General features: G+C 48.0%; 1 protein-coding gene across 5 annotated transcripts in view; it reads left to right on the forward strand.

Annotated features, from left to right (window-relative positions):
• Positions 1–21,857, forward strand: part of DPF3 (double PHD fingers 3) — a 281,327-nt gene that overhangs the window by 152,549 nt on the left and 106,921 nt on the right. For all 5 annotated transcript variants that reach the window (XR_004259059.1, XR_004259056.1, XR_004259057.1 and 2 more), the window contains exons 4-5: positions 10,452–10,579; positions 18,539–18,634. Coding sequence is in view for 1 of the 5 variants with exons in the window: in XM_032245698.1 (XP_032101589.1) it covers positions 10,452–10,579; positions 18,539–18,634 (224 nt within the window). In the remaining 4 variants the exon portion in view is untranslated. The remainder of the gene's footprint in view (positions 1–10,451; positions 10,580–18,538; positions 18,635–21,857) is intronic.

The following is a 21,857-nucleotide window of genomic DNA, read 5'->3' on the forward strand; positions in this document are numbered from 1 at the left end:
TCACAGGAAAGGAGCAGGGGCTGGGGGACGAAGTCTGGGTGTCCTCAACTCTGCTGGTGTTCTGCAGGACTCTGGGAGCTGGGGCTGGCAGAGGAGGTGGGCCAGCAGCAGGCAGTGGGCAGGACAGTGGCATGGCTGCTGCTGAGCGTCCACGGTCATGTTTTGCAGTGGAACCTGGCAGCGCCACGTGTAGAGGGATCACCCATTATGCCATCACCTGCTCACCTGTGCCTCTGCCCACTGGGAGGCGGACACCTTGACGGCAAGGGCGCATCTGTTTCTTCATCTGTATCCCTGGCACCCAGCATGAAGCTTGGCACATAGTACATGGGCAGTACAATTTCTAAAGGGATGAAGGAAAGAGACGTGTCTGGTGTTTGATCTTAACCTTGGAGAACGTGACTTAGCTCTCAACATCTCCGCTTCACAGACAAGGGAGGCTCTGCCAGAGAGGAGAGGCCTGGGGCCGCTGAGCTAGGCTTCCCTTGTAGTTCCCAGCCTGGCTTGGGGGGCCCAAGTGTTGCCATCCTGTCTCTTTGGTTTTGGGCTGTAGGGGTCTTCCCTGTTTAGATCTCCTTGTTCTGCAGGAGGAGAGGCACCAAATGGGGATCACAAGGCCTAGGTTCAAGTCCAGATCCCTCCACCCACTGGCTTTGTGATTTTGGGCAATTTCCTAACCCTGCCTCAGTTCTTCATCTGTGAGACGTGCATCGTGGTGGTTTTGAGGGGTTATTCTGAGAGGCATGTGGGGTGGAAGATGGAGGACTTGGCAAGCATGCAGAGGCGCTGTGATGCCACCTCCACACTGCACTGCTGGGTGGGTCTCCGCAATGCGGTTCCTGTCCCCAGCACTGATGAGGAATTTGCTGCAGACAGCTCACTGCCCAGCTGGAAAAGTGTGTGCCATTTGGCCCAGAATGGCAGCTCATTCTGCCTTAGAGTCCATTCATTTCATTTTATTTATTTATTTTTAGAGATGGGGCCTCGCTGTCTTCCTCAGGCTATATTTGAACTTCTGGGTCCAAGTGATCCTCCTCCTGCCCCAGCCTCCAGCATAGCTGGGAATTCAGGCATGAGCCACCAGGCCCAGTTGTGTCTTAACAGTCTTTTAAAAGGCCCCAGCCTACATATGACCTTGAACTTGGCTGTGGGACTCCCCTTTACCAGAACCACAGCTCGCATGACCTCACTCCTATATCCCAGAGCTCAGTCCTGAGGCACCCGTGGCCCAGGGCACAGAGATGGGCTTGGAATGCCTCCTCTCTGCGTTTACTACACCTGTTATCTCATGGTATGCCAGGCCGAGCCCATCTGGCTGGATCTTTTTCCCTGCCCTTGGTCTAGGCTGGTCCACTTTCCTCTTGAAGAACCATTCCTCCATGGACTTACCCTGGTATGGCGCCACACCTTTGCCCCCTTTGCACTGGACACCAGGCTCTCCACTTGGCCTCCGTCCTGGTTCACTGGGTGAGGAAGCCCCCTGCTCAGGGTTCTGCTTCCTCCCCAGTGCTTACTGCCCCCAGTACACATCCGAGAACCACCGTGTAAGCACCATGAGGACAGGGCTCTGTCCATATCATGCCTAGCTCCCTCCCCAAGCACCAGACTCACTGAGAGGGCTCCATATACCTGCAGCCACTCCTCACTGGTCACCCAACATCTGCCCTGACCCCCTTCACTTCTCAGAGCGATTCTGTTAACACGTGGGCATCATTATGTCACGCTTTGCTCAGCACCTCCAGTGGCCTGCCATGGCACGTGGGGTGGAAGCCAACATTCTCGCAGGTGTCTACATGGCCTTCAAGCCCCCGTAGCTCCCCAAGCTGGTCTCCTCCCATTCCCCGGCTTACCCTGCCCCAGGCAGATGGGCCGGCTTCAGAGCTTCTGCACTGAAGGCTCCTTTGCCTGGAACGTCTTTGCCTGGATGTCAGTGTAGCCCCCTCCCTCTCCTCCTGCAGGCTTGTACTTTCCTGGCCATATTTAAAAGTGTAACCCCCCTCCCATCACCCTGATGCTCCAACTTCTCCTTGGCTCTGTTTTTCCTCCAAAGCACTGATTACCATCTGTCACACTGAAGGTTTCACTTGTTTGCTTCGTGTATTGTTTCTCTCCTGCTAGAATATAAATTCTATGAGGGCCAGGATTTTTGTCTCTTTTCTTCACAGCCATTGCCCCAGCACCTAGAACAGAGTCGATACATAGTAGGTGTTTGATGACGTCTTGTCAAATGAAGGGAGAAGGCAGGGTATCTTCCACGGTGGCTCTGCTGTGATTTATTCCCCCGAAGCTGCAGGACTTGGAGCAGCACCAGCATCTCTGCTTTCCAGCTGCGTCTCATTCTTGGTCTCTTCCTTCCTCTTACCTGCCTCAGATTCCATTTGTGTCCATTCTCCCTGGGCTCATGCCCTTGGTGGGGTTTGCTGTGCCTCACCATGTCTGGTGGTCTCAGAGCATTGGAAAGGTGAGGAGTTTTTGCTGAAAAGCACAAGGGGAGGGAAACTGTAGGAGGTGAAGAGAAGGGAGCTCACACTTATTGAGCATCCTACCTCTGACAGACACTTCATATGTGTTATCTTCTTTGGCTCCGACACAATGGTGGGAAGTGGGTTTTGTTCTGCCAGTGTTACAGATAAGGAGATCAAGGCCAAGTGTATGTTTAAGGGTAATGGAGCTGGGAGCTCACCCCAGAGCAGCTTCTTGCACTTTCTGGTTGTCTGTATTCCTTTGAACTATGCTTTCATTTATTTATTTATTTTTGAGACAGAGTCTCACTCTGTCACCTAGGCTGGAGTGCAGTGGTGTGATCTTGGCTCACTACGACCTCCCGTTTCCAGGATCAAGTGATTCTCCCACCTCAGCTTCTCGAGTACCTGGGACTACAAGCGTGCACCATCATGCCTCGCTGATTTTTATATTTTTTTTGTAGCGACGGGGCTTCACCATGTTGGCCAGGCTGGTCCCAAACTCCTGACCTCAAGTGATTTGATCATCTTGGCTCCCAAAGTACTGGATTTACAGGCATGAGCCACTGCCTCCCACCAGCATTTTAATTTATTATTTATTTTATTCCCTCCAAGCTTTATTAAGGCACCATTGACAAATAAAAATTATATATATTTATGGCACACAATGTGATGTTTAAGTATATGTAAACATTGTGAAATGACTAAATGAAGCTAGTTAATGTATCACCCCACATATTTGTCATTTTTTGTATGTGTGTGAGTGACAACATTTAAGATCGACTCTCTTAGCGATTTTCATTACTAATAACTAGAGTCATCATGCCGTACGACAGATCTCCAGAACATATTCATGCTGTTTAACTGATGCTCTGTACCATCTGACCAGCCTCTCCCCATTCCCTGACCTTGCCTTTGGAAATACTGCCTGCACTCCATCCACTCCTGCCACCCTCCCACCCTCACCCTGCTGCTAGCTGCATTTACCTGGTCTGCTGGCAGCTCAGCGATGAGCTTCCTCGGGCAGTGTGGGTGTTTTTCTATGTCTTGGGGTAGGGGAATGCTTGTCTGTGGTCCTAATATCTGAATGCTGGGACCCATCCTGGTGTGTCTACTTAGGGGTGAGAGGTAGGCGCAGCAGAGGCCATATGGGGTAGGGATGCGTCCTCCTGTTGTATGGATATCCTGAGATTCTTTTTTTTCTTTGAGATGGAGTCTTGCTCTCGTTGCCCAGGCTGGAGTACAGTGGCACGATCTCAGCTCACTGCAACCTCTGCCTCCTGGGTTCAAGCGATTCTTCTGCCTCCGCCTCCCAGAAGCTGAGATTAGAGGCACCCACCACCACTCCTGGCTAATTTTTGTATTTTTAATAGAGATGGAGTTTCACCATGTTGGCCAGGCTGGTCTCGAACTCCTGACCTCAAGTGATCCCCCTGCCTTGGCCTCCCAAAAAGCTGGGATTACAGGCATGAGCCACCATGCCCAGCCAATATCCTGAGATTCTAAAGCAAGTTGTAACAGGGCCTGCAGGGTGCAGCCTGGGTGATGGGTCCTCAACGTGAACCTTATCTATTTTGAGCTTTATGAGTCACAAAACAGGGAGTCAAAGGCAGCCAAGAAAGTGGCACCCCTAGGGAAGGAGCAGATGGATCCCTGGGCCTGCCACCATCTTAGGAAATCAGGCCTCTGATCCCCTCCCAGTCTCTTCCCCTGTGAGGTGAGAGATAACAATACCTCCCTCCCTTCTCCCTCCTCATGAGTCTGACAGTCTGATGGGGATAAATGAAATAATGATTCTTAAGCTCCTTTCTCCTTCATGTAAGTTGATATATAAATCCAAGGAAATATGATGAGCTTAACTCCTCAAAATAATAAGCACCCGGAAGAGAAAACTGCACGTGTATTTTTAAAGAAAAACTAGAGGCCGCTAAAAAAAAAAAAAAAAAAAAAAATGGAGCACCCACAATCTAGCAGGAGGATTCTTTGCCATTGTCTGTGGGATTTCTCCCTCCCTTTGCACCATAACTCTATCTCCAGACCCCTGCGTCAGCGGGAGCCCATGATGGATGGACGGATGGATGCGCCTTGTCGGGGTGTTTCACCACAATTTCCCTGGGGGCAGTCTGTCTGTTGGCAGAGCACACAGCCTCCCGAAAGATGGTATCTCTTGCAAACTCGACAGCTAACAGACAGCTCCTCTCTTTGTATATTTCCCCAAAGAAGGACTGTCTTAATCTGTTTTCTATATGGCATATTTTATTATAATCCATATATGACTTGCAGGTTCCAATCCTCCATCCCGAGCCAAATAACGAAGGAGAAGGAGTCAGAGGCTTCGGGAGCTCATGACATTCGTGGCGTTTGCATTTTTAAATGACCTGGGATTTAATTACTCACTGTGCTCCCATGTTGCACTTTCAGACTCATCTCGCCTGCATCCTGTTAATGAGCTCGGTGGCTCCACCAACCCAGTGGAAGCTTTTCTTTCAGTGCGTTGGGTGGCAGGCTTGGGGCACCTGTGTCAAAAGCTTGTGGCTTTGATCTGCACCCAAGAGGATGGCTGCCCTGTCTGTAGCCCTGAAGAGAAGAAGCCATTGCTCTTTGCTAGAATTTTTTTTTTTGCTTTTATTTGTGCTTTTTTTTTTTTTTTGGACTTTCTATGCTTCAATCCTTGTTTGTCTAAGAGGTTTTTTCTTATTTAGAAACCGATTTGCTTCGGTTTGCACAGAAGCTGTCTCTGGTGTGATGGATCGTGCTGGAAGTCACCCAAGGAGTATCTCTGTTCCCAATTAGAAGTAGAGGCAGAGCGGCTTACGGGGCCCAGGGAGGCGGCTGGCTTGGGTGACAGCTGCTGCCGCTCTGGAGAGAGTAACGATCCATGGGTTTATATCCATGTGTATAAAATCAGGCTAATTTAAAGATGAATTATGTGTGCGTTTTAGACCTTTTTAATGTTGAAGGTTCAATGGCTCCTGTCGGGCTATGTGGGCCCCAAATTTGTGTGAGGTTCAAAATGAGCACACTTTTAAAGAATGATTAAATCCTATGTCCTGATGGACTGTATTAGAATCAAATTGAATCAATGAATTCCCTAAGGGCTCCATAGAAGTGTGTCTAGGACGTATATTGTGCAAGAGCTGGGATCTGTTACCTTTCTTTCCCCTTCACTCTGGGACCTCCTGTGGTCAGGAGGCAGAGTGCACCCTGTGCTGGTGTGTAGGGAGGGGTGGCTACCCTTTCACTCTGTCCTTGCAGACCTTACCCATAATGCTTTGCAACCAGGGTTTGCCAGTGGTCCATTAGAACCCTGCTCTTGGAATGGCACTTGGCAGGTATTATGTAGGCAACATTAAGAACCACATTCAAAATCTTCCCAGTTTTTGGAAGCAAAGTCATAGTCAATGTTACTTTTAATGCTGCAGACCTGCACCATCCAGTATGGTAGCCAGTAGCCACGTGCGGTTATAGAGCACTTGAAATGTGGCTAGTCTGAATTGAGATACGCTCTAAGTGGAAAATACCCACCAGAACTTTGAAGAGAATGCAGATAAAAGAAAGTAAAATTTTGCATCTATATTTTATATTGATTTCATGTTGAAATGGTAATGTTTTAGAAAGGCCAGATTAGATAAAATATCTTATTAAAATTAATTACACTTGACTTTCTTCCTTCTTGTAAATGTGACTACTAGTAAGTTAAAAATTACATGAGCGTCCCCTGTTATATTTCTGTTGGACAGTACAGCTGTATCGTTAAAAGTATTCAAATTTCGGAATAACATCTAGCATTTGTAGGATACTTACAATGTTGTAGATTCTTTACATATATGATCTAATTTTGAATCTAAGTTTTGAATAGGATAAAACAAAAATGGATAAGCCTCATCTTCTCTGTTTCTCACACTAGTTGTGTGTGTGTGTGTGTGTGTGTGTGTGTGTATCCTTTTAGAGTTTCTTTAAACAGTGCATTACTGTGTTTGATTCGCCAACACTGTGAAATAGATAATGTGACCACACCCATTTAACACATATGGAAATAGAGGCTTAGGTTATGTAGCTAGCCCATGGTCCCCTTACTAATAAAGCAAGGCTAGAGTTTGACTCCAGGGCTGTCTGAAGGCAGAATCTATAGGAGCCAATCAAATATTGTGGTAATTAGGGAAGCATGATGCCACTAAATGTCTCTGTGACCCTGGGAGAGTCTCTATATCTTTCTGTGCTTCACTTTCCTGTTTAAGGGATTAGACTCGCAATGCTATTGGAGATCCCGCCTCGCTTTTTCCATTTCACTTTTCCCATTTGCTTCTGTTTTTCCTCTTGATTCTTACACTGTGCCTATCTGGTAAAGTTTGGTTAAAGAGGACCAAGAGAGGAGATTCAATTATGGGAAAGCAGGATGGAGGCATATTTAGCAGGGGAGGAAGGAGGAGCAGGAGAAGGAAGAGGGGGAAGTTCATTACTGATGGAAAATTCTATAGTGGGTAGATACTGTTGAGTAAGGGCGAGCATTGCATGGGGATGATCATGTAGAGCAGGACCCAGTACCATGACCCGAACCTGCCCTCATCCTCGGCTGAAGATCTGCCTTTTATCCTGAAGTATGAAAACTATGGAGTCTCAAAATGCAATGAAAGTGCATAAAGGTTTGGAAAAAGACTTCTCAAGGAAGGACCACAGAGGGACAGGGTGGAGTATGTGCAGCCTAATTAGGTGAATGGATTTGGAGGCAGACTGAGTTGGAGGCTGGACTTCGCCGCTTACCAGCTGTGTGATATCAGGCAAGCTCTCAATCTCTATAGGCTGCACAGCCTTTATCTGTAAAGGGGCTGATAACCATGCTTTTGGGAGTGGTGGGGTTGATGCATAGCAGTAGCAGCTGCTAAGTTTTGAATGCTTGCTACTTGCCAAGCCCTCTGCCTGTACACAGAATGTACCAAAGCCCAGTCAGGGATCAGCCTGGGCCTGTCAACCACTAGTAAGAATACAATGAGTGGGGGACCTTGTCATGATTCCAGTGGCATCTCAGAAAGATCATTCGGCTGCATTGTCATTCTGCTGTGTGGCTTTTTGTGGTTACTTAACTTCTCTGAGTCTCAGGTGACTCATCTACAAAGTGAGATGATTGAATTAGCTGATCCTTAAGGTCTTTTTCAGCTCTAAAATGCTTTATAATGGTGGGAAATAACACTAATAGGATTTATTTCGTGCTGAGAAGGCTAAGGGGGACACTAAAGTATGAACTGCAACTCTGTATATATGATTATTATAAGTTTGAGGGATGGTGACCAGCTGTTCTCTTTTGACTGAGGACAGGACATGAGGCAACACATGCTAATTACCTTGATTAGACATTTGAAAGACTTTTCTGACTTGGAGAAGAGTAATATGTCATCAGAGCAGGCTGTGGAGCTGCACGCCCTGAGCTCATTAAAGCAGACAGTTGGCTGTTTTTCTGACACTCACCTTAAATGTAACTTCATCACGCAGGTGTTCCCTGACTCCCTGATCTAAGGCAGACCCTACCTTTATTCTTTCACGTTTCATTCTGTTGTTTACTTCCATAGCACTTGTGACAATTCATAATTGCATCTTGATTTTGTATTTAGCATTTAATGTCTGTCTCTGGACTGTAAGCCTCCTAAAGGCAGGGCCTGTCTTTATTTGGTTCATCTCCCATGTCCCTAGTCCCAGCACAGCGGTGGTCACAAGGCAGGTACTCAGTAAGTATTTGTTGAACAAATAGATGGATTCAGAGGTGGCTGAACTCGTGGTAGCACTCCTTGTTGGGAAGTGGATCCTTTGCTCTTCTTTTTTGGTAAGAAAAATCCCAAAGACTCTGTCTCTCAAGATCCCGTTTTTCCCTCCCACCTTCTTTTTCTGGAGGTGTGCATTTGTTCGGTTTTAATACATGCCCACGTGCCCCTTCCTTGTGGACTGGTTAGCCTCCCTCTGTTTCTGGTGGAGGAAATGGGAAGTGTAGGTAGGGTCCTATTGGAGTCGGGATGGAGCCCAGTGGAGCAGCTTAATGGTGCTGCTCTTCCCATTTGCCCCTCCAGGTCCATGCTTTGTCTATCTTCACCCTGCTCTGACCTCGGTAGGCTGCATGAAGGGGGCTCCCTTCCCCTTTCACTTCTGGTTAAGGTTGGCCTGTGGGACAGGACACAGCAGGCTGATGGAGGATGGATGGAGAGAGTTTCTGGCTGTCCCTTCCCTTGGTTCTGGCCTCTGCAAGCCACAGCTCCTGCCCTGGGGCTCTGCTAATGGTGCTGTCTACAGTCTTTTGCAAGCACTCTCCCTCTGTCCCTCCAAAAATAGCAGCAGCGGTAACGACCCCTCCTCACCCTCACCCCCACCCAAAACCCCCCTGGGGTGCTTTACCCTACCTTAATCTCCTCCCCTATCTCTGTAAATAGTCCCTGCACTAAACTCTCACAACCCCCATAAGAGCGGGCCGTTTGTCTCTCCTGTTTTCTAGGGCACCACTGCATCATAGTTCCGGCCCCCAGCTTACCCAGTACAGTGGGAGGGACCACATATCTAACTGTGGCAGTGTCGGGGGTATGAGGTCCAGGATCAGAGAAATATTTTGTAGTAAATCAGAATGATCACCTATACCTTAGGTTTGCATCTTTAATTAAAAACACAGCAGGGTATGGTGGCTCATGCCTGTAACCCCAGTGCTTTGGGAGGCTGAGGCAGATGGATCGCTTGAGGCCAGAAGTTTGAGGCTGCAGTTAGCTATGATAGTGTCACTGCACTCCATCCTGCATGACATAGTTAGGACCCTGTCTCTAAAAACAAAGAAAGAAAGAAAAAGAAAGAAACAAGGCCAGGTGCAGTGACTCACACCTGTAATCCCAGCACTTTGGGAGGCCGAGGCAGGTGAATCATGAGGTCAGGAGTTCAAAACCAGCCTGACCAACATGGTGAAACCCCATCTCTACTAAAAATACAAAAATTAGCTGGGTATGGTGGCAGGCACCTGTAATCTCAGCTACTTGGGAGACTGAGGCAGTAGACTCACTTGAACCCGGGAGGCGGAGTTTGCAGTGAGCTGAGATTGCGCCACTGCACTCCAGCCTGGGTGACAGAGCAAGACTCTGCCTCAGAAAGAAAAAAAAAAAGAAAAAGAAAAAGAAAGAAAAGAAAGAGAAAGAAAGGCAAAGAAACACACCAACCCTCTGTCAGGTCAGGAGTTTGGGCCATCTGGAGGAAGGGGTTCAGCTTCTCTCTGGCCTGTCTTCTGGGAAGGGCTGGCTTGGTGACCTCAAGCCCCAGGTAGCTGATCAAACTCCTGATACCTTCAGAAAAAGAGGTCGTGGTGTGCGGGCCATGCAGTGCCCACTCTGCTAATCTGGGGCCTGTCAGGCATTTGCCCTCACTCCTTCTCTTTCTGTGGCTTTTGAAGCGCTCACTCCCCCGTGGGTGGATGAGAAGAGCCTCTCTGAGGCTGAACTAACTTTTCTTGGAGGAAAGCAGATCTGGACAGCCAGCATGGCCATGGGGAGGTCACAGAGTTGCCAGACAGAGCTGGGGTAGGAGGGAATGAGCATACTTGGTGCCAGCACTGTTCACTGTTTGAGTTTCAAAACACTTTAATGCAAACGAACACATTTCTCCCTACAAAACCACCTGTGGGGTTGGGCGTTGTTATTGTCACTTTGTGGATGCAGTAAGCGCTCCAGGCTCCCCCACCTGCCTTGCCCGATGTCGTGGCTGGAGAGGTAGAAGCCTGGCGTGTGAGCCCATATCCTTTCTGCTCTGGCCCAGCTTCCTCTGGGGTGTGGGTGGATCAGAACCTGTCTCTGGATTATGAAATGGAGATGGAAAAGCTGGACACAGCTCCAGTGTTCCTCTCCCTCCAGGAGGAGAGAGCACAGGCCCCAAGTTCTCCCCAGGAGCCCTGGGACCTGCGTGTCCTCCAGGACTGTCCCTCCTGCCCCATCTGCTTCTAGTGGCCTGAACTGCCTTTCCATCTTTGTTTTCCAGAAGTGGAGCTGCCGCTGAAGAAGGATGGGTTCACCTCAGAAAGCACCACACTGGAAGCCTTGCTCCGCGGTGAGGGGGTTGAGAAGAAGGTGGATGCCAGAGAGGAGGAAGGCGTCCAGGAAATACAGGTATTCCCGCACCTGCTGGGGACCCTGCAGAGTGTCACTGTCTCCATGGTGCTTCCAGAACTCCAGCACCCTGCAAGGGCTGGGGTGGAGTCTCAGACTGCCTTGTTTCCATGGTGGCCAGGAAGCTCCCAAATTCTTTTCCAACTTAACGTATCTTCCAGAGGGAAACATTATTGCCTTCACCTCGGTTCCCCTCCCTCTCTTCTGCCTATCTATTCAAAGTGAATTTGTTGAGCCTAGTGAACACAGGGGCTGTGTGGGATTCCAGGGACACAGGGTGGAAAAAACAGCCTGAGTCCTTGTCCCCGTGGAACTAAGAGTCCATCGTCAAGGCTTGAAATGTGGGCGAGTGTCTCCTCCAGCGAGGGCCACGTGAGTCTGGCTCGCCCACCCCCCACTCCTCACACCCAGCCTCGCTGGTCCCCCCCACTGCACACTCCCTTTCCCAGCCCTGCCCACTCACCTCTTGAGCCCATGCAGTCCGCACCCTTCAGGTGGGCTGGCTGCTCTGTCCTCAGGGACCCATCAACCTCTATCCGTGCCACTTCTAAAGCTCTCACTGAACAGGAACATTATCATGGTGCACGCCTACCATCTCTTTTTTTTTTTTTTTTTGAGACAGAGTCTCTGTCTGTCACCCAGGCTGGCGTGCAATGACGCAATCTTGATCTCGGTTCATTGCAACCTCCGCCTCCCAGGTTCTGAAGCGATTCTTGTGCCTCAGCCTCCCAAGTAGCTGGAATTACAGCCCTGTGCCACCATGCCTGGCTAATTTTTGTATTTTTAGTAGAAATGGGGTTTCAGCATATTAGGCTGGTCTTGAACTCCTGACCTCAAGCGATCACTTGCCTCAGCCTCCCAAAGTGCTGTGATTACAGGCCTGAGCCACCATGCCCAACTTCACACCTCCATTTTTTCTTATTTGTCTGGAATCCTCATTGCCTACTATAATGTTTGGCATGGAGTATTGTAACATGAATTAATCTTACTATAAAATAATAGCATTGATAGTTAAATATTAAATCATTAAAATTAAATCTTATTTCTATTAAATTTATATTGCATATTAAATATTTCTATTTTATGCTATACCTATTGTACGTATTTAATATTCAATTAATTTATATATGAATTTATTAAAATTAAATTTTAATTAATAATAATGGAATACATTGTTGGTTAGCTTGGTAAGTTCCATCAAGTCAGGGACGATGCTGTCATGCTCACCACTGTGTCCCCGTGGTCTTTCCCAAGCTGGGTACAGAGTTGAGTCTCCATCAAGGCATTGAATGAGTCAGGGAATCTGACCTTCTTCTCTGCCATTCCTGTGTTAAAATGAATTGTCAAGTCTTTTCCACTGAGTTGCCACAGCATGGCTTGTATTTGTTCCCTCCCCCCTTTCCTCGAGCTGCAGCCCTAGTGAAGATCCTCATTAACTGTCACCTTTATTTGTCTAAGAGACCTTGCAGTCATCTTTGACTCCTGCCTGTCTGTCACACCTGACATCCTGCTCATCAGGAGCCCTGCCGACTGTGCCTTCAACATAAACCCAGTTCCTCCACATCTGCTCTCCCTGCACCCGCCGCGGCTACCCGGGCCTGAGCTGCCCTCATATTTTGTGTGAACTGCTGCGGTTGCCTTCTCAATGGTCTCCCTGCTAATGCTCCAGAGGCAGCCTTAAACAAAAAAATTTTTTAACAGCAGTTTTAGGTTCACAGCACAATGGAGAGGAAGATACAGAGTCTTCCCATATACGCCTGGCATAGCCTCTCCATGCTGAACACCGCCCACTAGAGTGGTACATTTGTTCATAGAGATTAGCTGCACTGACACATCGTTACCAAAGTCCAGAGTCTTCATGAGGGTTCGCTCTTGGCGTTGTACATTCTATGGGTTTGAACAAATGTGTGACGGCATGTGTCCACTCTTACGGTATCGTACAGAAGTTTCACTGCCCTAAAACCCCCCTGACTCCACCTGCTCCTCCCTCCGTCCGTCCTCATGCCTGCTACTCCCTCCAGGGTGTTGTATACTTGGACTCATGGTGTCACCTTTCCAGATTGGCTTCTCTAAGTAACATGCAATTCAGGTTCCTCCATGTCTTTTCATGGCCAGATAGCTCATTTCTTTTTAATGCTGAATAATATTCTGTTGTCTAGATGCACTACAGGAGAGGGAGCTTTTTAACATTTAGGCCGATTCCTATCATTCCCGTGCTTAGAACCCACTACTGCCCATGCGATCTCAGAGTGAAAGTCAGGGCCTTCTCACCCTTCTCTGACTCCACCCCTTCCTCTTTCCCTCACCTGCTCCACTCCAGGTATAAGGATCTCCTTTTGCTCCTTCTAGAACATGCCAGGCCTGCCCCAGCCCTCAGGCCTTTGCCCTGGCCATTTCCCCAGATGTCCACTTGCCTCTCACCCTCACCTTCTTCATTTTTTAAATGTTTACTTTTTATTATTTATTTAGACAGAGTCTTGCTCTGTCGCCCAGGCTAGAGAGCAGTGGCATGATCTCGGCTCACTGCAACCTCCGCCTCCAGGGTTCAAGCAGTTCTCCTGTCTCAGCCTTCTGAGTAGCTGGGATTACAGGTGCACACCACCATGCCTGGCTGATTTTTGTACTTTTAGTAGAGATGGGGTTTCACCGTGTTGGCCAGGCTGATCTCAAACTCCTGACTGCAAGTGATCCACCTGCCTCGGCCCTCCAAAGTGCTGGGATTACAGGCCTGAGCCACCGCACCTGACCTTCCTCTTCTCTCAGAGACACCCCTGACCACTGCATTCCATCCCACACCCTTGCCCTTCCTGCCCCTGCCTCTTGATTCCACTCCACTTTTCTCATTCTTCTCCATCACTCTATCACCATCTAATGTACTTTCTAATTTACTTACTTATTATTGTTATTGTTTATTGTCTGTTTTCTTTCAGTAGAATGTAAACTCCTCGAGGGCAGGATCCATTGCCAGTTTTGCTCGCTCATATCTCGCAAGCACCCAAACAGTGCTTGGTGCTTACCAGGTGCACCATACATTTTTGATGAATGGATGCATGAGGGAACAGATTCCAGGAATTGCCCTGTCCCCAGTTCTTCCCTTCTCTGACATGTCCTACTTTGCTAGCTGACCTTTTGTTCTAGAGCAAAGCTCTGCTAAGAAGCTGTTGTTTCCCACTAAATAAATCCAAAACGACGAGTGTGACCTTCCCGGGCCAGTCCTCTCCGTTCCTAACCTAGTTTTCAGGCTTATTTTCCACGACGCCTTTCCTCCCTCTGTTCTTCAGCCTTCTTCCCCCCATGCCATCGGTCCCGCTGTGCCCTTTATCTGGCATGCCTTTTCTTCCATCTCCATGTGTACAAATCCCACTCGTCTTTTAGTCTCAGCCCCAGTGCCACCTTCCCCATCAAGCCTTTCTTATCTCCCCTCCAGCCGGGGGGATCTCTTCTTGGCTTTGGTGTTTAATCCACCTACTGCTTTCTTCCGTGTGTGTGTGTGTGTGTGTGTGTGTGTGTGTGTGTGTGTGTGACTTTCAGATTCTGAAGTCAAGGTCTGTCATCTCTGTGTTACTTGCTAGAGTATTTTTTTTTTTGCTCAGTTCATGTAATTTGACAGAATCAATGAACAGGGCAGAGCCATTGCCCAGAGTCTTGATGCTCTGGGGCCATGGTTCCCATTCCCTTTAAAGCTGGCGATGGGCTTGAGTTCTTCTCCTGCAGCATTGAGCTGGGCTGTTTGTTGTCATCATATCACCACCATCTCTGATGTCAACTGAGTGTCTGCTCAGTGCAGTGCATGGGCCTGCTATCTGCTGTGCTAGAAGACAAAGCCAGGACCATAAGTCCAATGAGTGTACATGTTTTTTATTGATATGACATTACTAAAATACACCTGTAGCTGGGCGTGGTGGCTCAGTAATCCCAGCACTTTGGGAGGCTGAGGCGGGTGGATCATGAGGTCAGGAGTTTAAGCCCAGTGTGGCCAAGATGGTGAAACCCCTTCTCTGCTAAAAATATAAAAATTAGCCGGGTGTGGTGACACGTGCCTGTAATCCCAGCTACTTGGGAGGCTGACACAGAGAATTAATTAAACCCAGGTGGCGGAGGTTGCAGTGAGCCAAGATCACACCACTGCACTCCAGCCTGGGTGACAGATTGAGACTCTGTCTCAAAAAAAAAAAAAAAATGTAGTAAATGGATTATGCATTCATTCATTTGACCAAAGTTTAATGAAGGTTTCCTTTGTGTAGGCTAGGGACCTGCTGGGTGCTAGGAACACAGAGACCAAGAGAGACCTGTCCTCTCCACTCATATTCCAATGTGACATACAGTCAGGAAACAAGGAATACAAATAAAATAATTGCATTTTAGGATAAAACCCATGAGAACAAACAGTATGAAGATTCAGTGTCAGAGGAGGGACAGATTCTAGGTAGAGTCCTGGGGGAGATGAGGGATTTAACCTCAACCCTATGGGATGAAGAGCCAGGAAAGGGAGGGTCCTGGGGAAGAGCTTTCTGGGCAGAGGAGCAGTGGGTGTGAAGGCCCCGAGGCAGGTCAGAGCTGGTTGTGTGAAGAGAACAGAAGACCTATGTGGCCAGAGTACTCTGCCAGGGAGAAGCGAGACCAGGAGTTCAACAGGTGGACTGAAACCAAACCACCGAGTTCCCACAGGGCATGGAGGGAGCTTTTGGTTCCATGTGAAATAAAGAAGGAAGCCATTTGGAAGATTTTGATGAGGGCCGTGAATTTATATTTCATAAAGATCCTGTTGCCTGCTGCGTGGAGAGGAGATTGTATACAGGGCCAGCAATGGAAGGAGGGAAATCAGGAGATTTTTGCAGTATTCCAGGCCAGAGATAATGTAGTCTTTAAAAAGGATTTTTTTTTTTTTAAACACAACCACAAACCACTGTTATCACCATAAAGACTGTTTAGAGTAACAGGGAGAAAAGTTATTTTAAAACGTGTTTATTTTCCAGATACTGTCCTTGGATAAGGAATGCATGTCTGTTACTGGGGGATCAGCTGACTTTGTTGGACACCCCGCCCCCATCCCCCACTCCTGATTCAGGACTCCCCCTCTGCTTCCTGAGCCCTGAAACGAGCTTTGTTTGTTAGAAACTCCTGGCTCCTCCTGAGTTATGTCCAGAGGCATCTGGGGTCAGGGCCACATCGCAGGAAATGCAGACACACTGGGTCCGCTGCCATCACATTTGAGGCCTGGGGCATAGACAGAGGCTTTGGAGTCACAGGGAGGCTGATAGGCAGAGGGAGGATGGAGCCTCAGGGAAAAGAGAAGTCAGTTTACTCCCGGATGTTGAGGCCATGTGGCACTCTGGGGACCAGCTCAGCTGACTCTACCAGTCTTTCACCTTCCAACCCAGAGTCCATACTGCGGGTAATAAATACCCTTATAATGAAAAATAAGAGTCAGAATTGTACTGAGATGCCAGAGGCAATGACCTTTAAATTCGAGGCACTTGGAACTTACCATGATTAAATGACTTCAAGACCTGGAAAGTTTGCAAGGTGGCTGTGCCAGCAGCAGCCTCAGTCACAACCAGGCCTTATATTTATACTATGTCTTTGCCCCAAAGGCTGCAGAGCATTTGACCTGTCACTGTTTCGGTTGGCTTTTGCTAGTGTTCCCACCTACAGGTCGGGAACCCAAGAGACTTACCATAAATAGGGGGCTGACTTTCCTAGTTATGGGCTAGAGGTCACGTCCAGCAGACAATGCTCTTTCTGTTAGATGGTTAAGGCTGGCCCAGAGACCCGTTAATTGCTGTCAGCTGGTGGCTTCCCAAATAAACCTACTATATAAGTCAAAGAAGAATTTACTAGACCTGTTTTGAGTTCTTTGGACGGATTGGGAGACTAGAAGTGTCCCCATCCCTGTGATTTGAAGCAGAACATTCTAGCCAAGGGGCCATGGTGGAAGATCACCACCTGGTGGCTCAATCCTGGGCTTTCTGCTTTGAGGACAGGCCAGAGGTGTCGTCCAGGAGGCTGCTTAAACAGCGATGGTTATCCGACGACGGTGCAGCGCATGCTGCTGTCTCAGCCTTCTAAACATTTTTGTGATCTGTGACCCGTCGCCGCAAGGAAGAGGAGGTGGGGTTATCCTGTGTGATGGGATACCTGCCCCCCTTCCTAGCTCCATCTTATGCCATCTCCCTTTGAACCACTCAGTACCAGCCACACTGGCCTTTCTGCTCCCTGGACAAGCCGTGTTCCTCTCTCTACCTCGGGGAGTTTGCTTATGCTGTTTCCTCTGCCCAGAACCTTTTCCCTCCCCGCCCCCCGTCCCCATTCACAAGGCCAGTCTTTGCTTATCCTTCACATTTCAACTCCCCCAGCTCATGTCCTCATGTAGGCCTTCCCTGGCCCTTGAATTAGGGAAAACTCCCTCCTAACACCCTCTCATAGCACTTTGAACTTGCCTACACTGTTTTTAGACAGCTGTAATTATATGGTTACATATGCGCATTGTTTAATTCTGTCCTCCCTTCCCGAGACTGGAAAGTCCATTTGGGGCCGGGACTGTAGCCATGTTGCAGCTTGCCTTGCGTGGAGCCTGCCATGTAGTCAGCACTAGATAAATGTTCGTAGATTGAATGAATATTTTATAATTGGGGAAACTGAGGAATGAAGAGATGATGACTTGCCCCAAGGGCACACAGTGAGTCCATAAAGAAACCCCCAGGTGGCCAGGTGTGGTAGCTCACCTATGTGATATGCCTGTAATCCTAGTACTTTGGGAGGCTGAGATGGGAGGATCACTTGAGCCCAGGTGTTCAAGACCAGCCTGGGCAACATAATGAGAACCCCATCTCTACTAAAATGAATTATCCAGTCATGGTGGCATGTGGCTATAGTCCCAGTTGCTTGGGAGGCCAAGGTGGGAGGACTGCTTGGGTCTGGGAGGTTGAGGCTGTATTGAGCTGTGATTGTGCCACTGGACTCCAGCCTAGGCAACAGAATGAGAGCCTGTCACGTGGAGCCCAGAGAGCTCCACGCCCCTTCCCTCTTTTCCTACTCCCACTCTGGGGCTGGGTCCTTTGCTACAGTCTTTCATCTTTCCCTTAAACTCAGAGGAAAACATCCTACCTCCTCCTGTCCTCTAAAGGGAGTGATGTGCATGGAGAGTATGCCCCTCCATGGAGAGTATGCCTGATTACATCTTGGAATTCTCAGTCACTGTGCTGAGAAATGAATGGGAACCCCTGAGCCAGTGAACCTGACCTTGCCCTGGTCATGGCTGCACTGGATGATCTGGACCACTCAATGCTGTTTTCAGCCTCAGTGTATTCACCTGCAAAATGGAAATTGGATTCTATGTTGCAATGTGACTGGCAGGCGGTTGGAGAGAGATAATTTCAAGTTCATGATCTTTAAGCTCCACGACAAGTCAGGTGCTAAATGAAAGTCTATTTTTCCTATATATATATAAAAAAGCAGTGACTTATGATGAACAGCACATTCATGTAAAATCTGCTCAGATGAACAGGAAGTTACTTGTTTTCATCAGACAGGGCAGGGTTCCAGAATGGCAGGGAAAGGAGAAACATTTTTGTATTTCTGAGGTGGTTCTTTGGGAACAAAAAGAACCATTACATTAAAAAAAGTAAGTTTTCATAAAACATTTTGGCCCCACATAGAAAAGGGCCCCTACCAGCGTAGTCTCCTGTTAGAAAACTCTTGATGGGCAAAAAGAATGGAAAAAGGTCAGTGTCCTGGGAGCACTTGTCTGGAAGGGGCCAAAGGACTTAGGAGAGCCTTGGTAGTGCCAAGCGTTCAAATTCCGGGCAGCATTTTGGAGGCCCAACTGCCCAAGCAATGGTGGGGTCTTCACGTCATTAAAAAATAACAGCAAAGCAGAACACCGTTCAAATGAGCCTCTGATGGTTTTCCCCTTTGCATTTCATTTCTTACCTTTTCAATTTTTTTTTTTCATTTCAGAGGGTTTTGGAAAATGATGAAAATGTAGAGGAAGGGAACGACGAAGAGGATTTGGAAGAGGATATTCCCAAGCGAAAGAACAGGACTAGAGGACGGGTAAGTTGAGGATGACATGAGCGAGGAAAGAGGTGGGGATGCTGGGGAGTCTGGCCAGCAGTTGATCTCCACCGCAGCTAGATGGAGATCATGGCCATGGTCTTACTTGGAGAATGCTCAAAGAAGAAAACTCCAGAACAGCTCTGCTCCCAGGTCGTAGCCTGGAAGAGTTTAGAGCTGGCAAGAGGGAGGAGAGGAGGGAGAGGGAGTGCCCTGAGTGGGTGGTGAGGTCCGGGGAGGACTGAAGGGTGGGGTCGAGGTGAGGGTGAAAGACGAGGAGAATGTGCCTGTTGTCACCAGTACTTGGTTACTAAAGAAGGCTGGATGTTTCCTGCTTTGACCCTGGTGCTGCCCCAGAATGACAGATTCAGGATATCTGCTTTTGAGGTATGCTCCACCGGGCAGAATAGAAGTTTGCTGAGGTAGCAGGGGGCTGCAGCTGGTGGCTTCCAGTGGGTTTGACTTGGCATGAGCTCTGGAGGCTGGAGACCATCCCAGGGGTCCTGGGATGGGACAAGGAAGAAGCCAGAGCCTGGGGAAGGGCAGAGGGAAAACCGAGGTAGAAGGAATAAAAATAAGAGACTGGTCAGGCACTTCCAGGCATTTTTAGGTTGAGTCTAGAGTTCAAGCCTGAAGAGGCTTTCTGTGGTCGCCTTCAGGGGTCTGCAAGGGCATGTGACAATAACCAGGTGGAGGGGGACCTCCAGAAGTAAACTGCTGCTGTCCACCTGGAGAATTAACTCTCAGGCTTGAGGATCTCACCCCTTTAGGCTCTAGGCAGGACCCTTACCCCTCCCATGGATAAGCAGTTAGTGCTGGGTGTTCTGTGGGTTTGTGGCCAATGATAATCACAGTAGGCCTCTCCACTCTCCTGGTTCTCATGCTTCAGCAGACATCAGTATCCCTGAGAGAGCTTACTGAATGCAGATTCCCAGGACCCCACTCAGAAATTCTGCTTTAGGAGCTCTGGGGCAGGGCTTTATACTGTATTAGAAGCAAGTTCCCCGGTGGTGGCTACAAGTCGGCCAGTGCTGCACACACTGTGAGCTGAGACGTTCCAGCCTGGCGCAGTGTGGGGCTGTGCAGCCTGGTCAGGGGCCGGGCAGGGAGCTCTCTGATGGTGCAGCCCTGGTACAGCTGGCACCAGCCTCGTCCCTTAGCAAGATCTCGGCTATCTTGGCTCATCTCTTCTTTTTTTTTTTTTTTTTTTTTACTTTTTGTTGATTTATGTTTGTTTGATTTGTTTTCTGGAGTATTTGAAAACGAGTCCTAGACATCTTATCATTTAACTGCACTCTAACAGATGTGCCTGTCTAACAGATACCATTAGCATACCCAATAAAATAATAGTTATATCTACCATCTAGTCCCTTATCCTTTCCCCCTTTGTCAAAAAAATGCCTTTTTATAGTTGGTTTGTTTGAAACTTAAGTCTCTCGGATTCCATGACATACCTCTTCTGTATTACACCCTGACGCACACATTTTTTTTTCCTCCATGCCATTAATTTGTTGAAGAATTTGGCTTGTTTGTCTTGTGGAATTTCTCACATTCTAGTAGTGGTGGGAGGGTGGTGTTTAATGCCTTTCTCCATCCTCTGCATTTCCTGAAACCTGGTAGTTTGATTAGAAGCTTGCTTAGGTTCAGGATGTGTGTGTGTGTTTGTGTACGTGTGTACAAATATTTCTTGGGGGTAGGTAAGAATCTTTCCTAGGTGGTGATAAGTTCTTCTTGTATCACATCAGGGGCATGTCTTGTCCAGTTCTGCTTGGAGTGGTGTTATAATGGATCAGTAGACTTGAGTGTTGTCAGCCTGATCTCTCCCTTATAAAGTTCCTCATTAAGTTTTCACTGAATGATTTTTGCAGCCATTGGTAAACTGGCCTAGACCCATTCATGGAGGGGAGGGTATTCAAAAGAAAATCTAATTCCATTTTTAAAGGACACTTTTGGGCTTGGACTTCCTGGGCCTTTTGTGAACTCCAAAGAGCTGTGCACCTCCAGACCTGCTTCCTTTCCTTCTCTCACCCCAACCAAACTGACTCGAGTGGGGAAATGGTCCTCTTTACACCTTCTCCACCCCCAGCCTACATTTAGAAGGTTGAGCTTGCAGTCAGTGAATACCAATTGGGTGTCTTTGTGAAAACATCAGCAGTCACTGCAACCATTTATGCTTACAGTGCACTTCCTGTAAACCAGGCAATGTGATGGGCTCTGTATAACAAGGGCTACCGTGTAGAGTGATGCCTTCGTGCCACTTGCTTTAGACTACCTTCTCTGTTTCCGCACTGTGCATTATGGCAGCTGCTGGCCACATGTGGCTACTGAGCCCGCAACACGTGGCTAGTCCTAATGGAAATGTGCTGTAAATGTAAAATACACATGAAATTTTGAAGACTTAGTATGAAAAAGGAATGCAGAACAGCTCATTATTGATTTTTATATTGATTAAATGATAAATGATCATTTTTGGATATATTGCTAAATAAAATATATTATTAAAATTAATTGGAACCTGTGTCTCTCTTCTTTTTTTTAAATGTGCTACTGGAAATTTAAAAATAATGAGTGTGGCTCACATTGTATTTCTATCGGTCAGAACTGCTTTCATTGCCACAAGTTGTCATTATTGCTCCCAGGGGGTTAAGTAATTTGTTTAAGGTCACTCAGCCTAGTAAGGAAGGGGCTAAGATTTGAACACAAGTCTGCGTGTTTTCCTCTGAGTTCGTGCCTGGCCCAGGGCCCAGCATGTAGCCAATGACCAGCTTGTTGATTGAATGATGGAAAAGAGAAAAGTCATATTTCAGCTGTAGGGGAGATGAGAGAGGCCTGAACACAGTGAGAGGGCTAGAAGGAGCCTACACTGGCTCTCGGCCCACCAAATACTGGCCAAGCGGCAGCTGAATGGCTCCATATTGTACAGTGACACTGTGGACATGTCGCCCATGCGGGGAGCCATGGAAGGACCCAGAAGGCTGTGGGCAAGCCTCTTGTGCTGGGGTGTGTGAAGCTGCTGCACTCACAGCCTCAGTTCAGCTGTCTGGCCCACCCTTTATTATGATTATTATTTAGACATGGGGTCTCTTGCTCAAGCTGATCTGGAACTCCTGGCCTCAAGCCACTCTCATGCTCTCACAGGCATCCAATGGAGTTTTCCAGAGACAACATGACAGGTGATGATGCTGTCACTGTGAGGGTCTGTATTCTCTAGTTTGAAATTTGT

The sequence above is a fragment of the Sapajus apella genome, unplaced genomic scaffold (assembly GCF_009761245.1).
Source record: "Sapajus apella isolate SASKATOON/1434 unplaced genomic scaffold, GSC_monkey_1.0 scaffold59, whole genome shotgun sequence".
NCBI lineage: Eukaryota > Metazoa > Chordata > Mammalia > Primates > Cebidae > Sapajus > Sapajus apella.